General features: G+C 47.9%; 1 protein-coding gene across 1 annotated transcript in view; it reads left to right on the plus strand.

Annotated features, from left to right (window-relative positions):
- The window catches only part of LOC132098565 (ankyrin repeat and BTB/POZ domain-containing protein 3-A-like), a 3,181-nt gene extending 1,311 nt beyond the window's left edge, over nucleotides 1–1,870 (plus strand). Inside the window, exons 2-5 of the mRNA XM_059504636.1 lie at nucleotides 1–53; nucleotides 218–286; nucleotides 654–767; nucleotides 1,748–1,870. The exon at nucleotides 1–53 is cut by the window's left edge and continues 29 nt beyond it. Coding sequence (XP_059360619.1) covers nucleotides 1–53; nucleotides 218–286; nucleotides 654–767; nucleotides 1,748–1,870 — 359 coding nt within the window. The remainder of the gene's footprint in view (nucleotides 54–217; nucleotides 287–653; nucleotides 768–1,747) is intronic.
- Nucleotides 1,871–5,003: the final 3,133 nt, after the last annotated feature.

The following is a 5,003-nucleotide window of genomic DNA, read 5'->3' on the forward strand; positions in this document are numbered from 1 at the left end:
CAGCTGAGAACACGTGCATCGAGATCAGTCATGTCAAGTACAACATTTTTCAGGTTGACTCATAAGTCCCACTCTAACACATGTCGGTATTACAGTCGAACTATGCTAGGCTAATTCCTACCTCTGTCAGCTGTTCGGCTTAATGACAAAATGTGTCTAAGCTCATCTGCTTTAAAATGTGTCTTGGAAGTTTGAGAACATTTTGTTGTATTTTTAGCTGGTGATGCAGTATCTCTACTGTGGTGGCACTGAGTCACTGCACATCAGGAACACTGAAGTTATGGAGGTATTAAATATTCCCTTCTCTTTTCATCCTTTATGATCATAATACCTCCTACCCTAAACCATTTTTCCCCATACACTAATGATAACTTAATGACTGATTACTTGAGAGGATGTTGAATGTGATGAATGAATGAGTTACGGTCTGATGATATGGGCAAGATTACTCATGGAAAACTTTAAGAAAAATATATCATCTCTCATTTATCTCCATCGTTACCAGATGGAGGCTCTCTTGCACGTAGAACTGCAGCAGAAATTGTGATAAATGCTTATGTATTTTAAATTTAATTAAGCGATTGCTCTTGATCGTGATAAACCTGAAAGCAGCTTGATGAGTTTGGCTCATTGTCGGTCCCTCTGCTTCAAAGCTCCTGTCTGCAGCCAAGTTCTTCCAACTTGAGGCTCTCCAAAGACACTGTGAAATAATCTGCTCCAAGAACATCACCACTGACACCTGTGTGGACATATACAAACATGCCAAGGTACTCTGAAACATTCATTTAAGAAAATGAAATCTCCCTGTTCAGTCATTCATTTATTTTGTGCAGTAAAAAAGGTGATTTGACATCCCAACTTGGGGTTGTACTAGTAAAAAACTAAAAGAATAATAAATAAAAATAAATATTATTATTTGTATAAATAAACCTTGTATTTAATCCAGTATTATTATTATTATTATTCATATTGTGGAGTACACATTTATTTATAATTTATTTTTATTAATAATAATAATAACATTTTAATTTTAATTTTTTTAAATGATAAAAAAGATTATACACATGTATAATGTATAATTATTATACAATATGAAAAAAATAATAGCACAGACTGAATAGGGAAAATCACTAATTTATTAATGTATTACTTTTGCAGTTTAGCCAATTACCAAATATAATCCTAGGTTATCTTGCTCTGTTTTGCGCCTTGTTTATGCATTGCCATAGATTAGTAATTTTATCTGTACAGTCAGGTTTTGCCATTGCACACGGTATATTTGTAAAACCATGGATCAACATTCCTATTTGCATATTCACAAGGTTAATAACATTAATTAAACTAATACAGCATGCCAACGAGAATGCAACCAGCTTTAATAATTACTCATCCGTCTATGTAAATGTCACCAGCTTAATTTGCTAGGCTTGTCTTGAGTCTTTAGAAATATACTAGAAAAAATTAAGACAAAAAAGAAAATTGCACAAGTATGTGCGCCAACAGTTTCAACCCTTTCCCTCAGAAGCAAACTAAACATGAACGTTTCCATATGAGGTACATTAAAGTATAGTACTGCATGTTTTTTTTTATTGTGTACCTCTACTGTATAGCTTTGCAGGGCTTCATAATTCATAATTCATAATACAACTTAGTTTTTTTATTAATTAAATCCATAAACAAAGTAAGAAGAGTGCTGAAATCTCTATTAGGAATGTTAAGTCTCACATTATGTTTCACACATCCTCAGTTCCTGGGGGCTCTGGAGTTGGGAGGCTTCATCGAGGGTGTTATGTCTGAAAATGTTCAGCATTGGGTCCCGTTGGACTATGTTTGGTTATGCACTGCGAGTGACAGGTTACTGTGCCTTTAAAGGTTATGGCATTGATTTACGGCAAAGGTCGTAGAATGTAAGTTTCACGTCAGTTGATAAACGGCAACATAAACAAAGCTACACGGTGTGATTATTGAGTCCTTCGCAAACACAACAATTGGCGAACGAGGATGTCTGAACTTGTCCTACCACCTCCGCCACCTTTCCTACCTGTTCCCGGTGATCCAGCTGTTCCCTGGGATCGCTGGCTGGCGTCGTTTGAGGATTATTTGCTGGCTTTAGGACACTCGGATCTAGCGGAGGCGAGGAAGTGCGCGCTTCTGCGCCATTGCCTCGGGCAGGAAGGACAGCGAATCTTCGCCACGCTTACCTTATCGGATGATAAGTACGTCACAGCCACGGCCGCCTTGAAGGCTCACTTCAGCTCTGGAAGAAGCCGGCGGATGCACCGTTTTGAGTTTCGTCAGAGGACACAAACGCCGGGTGAGACCGTTGCCCACTATGTATCATCATTACGTGAGCTGGCTAGACTTTGTGAGTTTGGGGCTTTGGAGGATGGACTTATAGTTGACCAGTTAATAGAGAAAACGTCATGTAACCAACTGAGGGAGAGACTTTTACTAGAGCCAGACTCCACGACACTAGCGGACGCTTTAGTAATTGGGAAGCAGTTGGAAACGGCTCTAATGGAGGCGCGCAAGTTCGGCCGCACTGCGCACGAGCCTGTGACGTCATCACCACCATCAGTTCAGCATACAGGGACGGCAGCAGCGGCTGACAGGGTGAGTGACAGTTTGGACGTACAGAGAGTGGACAGGGGGCCCAGGGAGAGTGGGCACAAAAGCTGTAGCAACTGTGGTTCCCCTAAACATGCAACCAGAGATCAGTCATGCCCTGCCCAGGGAAAACGTTGTCGTAACTGCAACAAGTTGAACCATTTTGCACGCTGCTGTCGCTCCTCTCCAGCTTGCCATGATACTGCTGCTGTTCCCATAAACACTGTACAGACCTCACAGCCTTCGTTCAAGCTCTGCACTTGCCATGTGGGCACAGCTCTCATTCCACTCCTCGTGGACACAGGCGCTAAAGTGTCAATCCTGAACAAATGTACATATGACCGCTTCTTCAGTCACGTGCCTCTGGAAGCAGCGGCTAAACCCCTGTTAGGCTACGGCCATTTTCCCATCTCTACTCTGGGTGTGGCCTGCCTTCCCATCAGATATGATCAACAATGTGCGCCTGCCACCAAGTTCTGTATTACCCGGAAGGGAGCTAACATTATGGGCCTAGACTTGTTCCTTGCCCTGGGTTTTACTGTGAGTGATGCTAGGGGCCTGCATGTCCTGCAGGTTGCCACCTCCTGGTCTGACCGCTACCCACAACTATTCAACGGCCTGGGCCACATGACTGGATTTGTACACCAGCCCACTGTTGACCTGGCAGTCCGCCCTGTTATCCAGCCCCTACGGCGCATCCCCCTGGCTCTCCGTGACGCGGTGGAGGCCGAGCTGCATCGCCTGGTGGAGGCGGACGTTATAGAGCCCGTCGATGCCTCGCCGTGGGTGTCTAACCTGGTGATAGCCAAGAGAAAAGGGGGCGGACTGCGACTCTGTGTCGACCTCACAGACGTTAACAAAGCCATCATTCCTGATAAGTACCCCCTACCAACGGCGGAGGAGCTCACTAGCCATTTCCACGGCTCCATTGTTTTCAGTAAGATGGACTTACGTAACGGCTACCTGCAGGTTCCTCTAGCACCGGCCAGCATGGACCTTACAGCGTTTGTCACGCACGTGGGGGTTTTCAGATTTAAACGCATGGCATTTGGACTGTCATCAGCCCCGAGCTGTTTTCAGAAGATAATGTCACTCATATTGGCTGGTATCCAGGGTGTCTCCATCTACCTAGATGATGTGGTGGTGCATGCGCCCTCGACCACACTGCATGATGATCGCCTGGAGCAGGTCTTTCAGCGTTTCGAACAGCATGGGGTCACACTGAACTCTGAGAAATGCATGTTCGGTGTTGAGGAGGTCGAGTTCCTGGGTTTCAGGCTCTCAAAAGAGGGCATCGCCCCGATAATGTCACACACTGAGGCCATTCTGTCCCTACCAGACCTGCAGTCGCCATCCCAGCTGTCTTCCTTCCTGGGGATGGCCGCCTACTACCTCAGATTCATGCCACACTACTTTGACTCAACGGCCCCCCTGCGCCGGCTGCTCAGGAAGGAGGTTACCTGGGACTGGACCCCGGCCTGCCACGAAGCTGTGCGCATCATCAAACGGCAGCTCACGTCCCCACCCACACTGACCCATTTCAGCTTGACCGCGCCCACCATGGTCACCTGCGACGCCTCCGGGGTGGCGCTAGGCGCTGTGCTCTCCCAGACTCAAGAGGGGGTGGAACGCCCGGTGGCTTTCGCCTCACGGGCACTTACTACAGCTGAGCAGAAGTATTCGGTGGGGGAGAGGGAGGCCCTGGCCTGCCTGTGGGCATGCGAACGCTGGCATGTTTACCTATATGGGAGGCCTTTTACCATCCGCACAGACCACCAAGCGCTGACGGCACTGCTGGCGACTCAAGGCTCGGGGCACAGGCCCATGAGACTGCTAAGGTGGGCTGACAGGCTGAACCAGTATAACTTCAGTCTGGAGTTTATGCCTGGGCGGGCCAACATGGTGGCCGACCTCCTGTCTAGAGCTGTGTCGGTGACGAAAGATGCAGGCGGGGTGACATCAGACACAGAGAGCGATGAAGACTGGCTCCACATCCTGCATGGGCCTCTCAGTTCAGTAGTCACTCTGGCGGAGCTGCAGCAGGCCTCAGCTGCTGACGAGGCCCTCTCAACTCTCCGTACCTACGTCCAGGACGGCTGGCCTGCCAAAGTAGATGACAGACTGCTCCCCTATTACCGCTTCCGCAACGAGCTCTCCTGCTGGGGAGCGGTGTGCCTGGCCCGTGGCCACCGTGCGGTCGTTCCTGAAATTCTCAGGCCCAGAGTGCTACACATGGCGCATGAGGGGCACCTGGGGGTGGTTAAGGTGAAGCAGCGCTGCCGTGACACAGTGTGGTGGCCCCACATAGACTCGGATGTTGAGGAGCTGGTACGTAACTGCGCTTGCTGCCTCCTGAGTGGGAAAACTGGTCAGCCTGCCACAGCCCCTCTCACCCC

This window comes from Carassius carassius, chromosome 22 (assembly GCF_963082965.1).
Source record: "Carassius carassius chromosome 22, fCarCar2.1, whole genome shotgun sequence".
NCBI classification, from domain to species: Eukaryota; Metazoa; Chordata; class Actinopteri; order Cypriniformes; family Cyprinidae; genus Carassius; species Carassius carassius.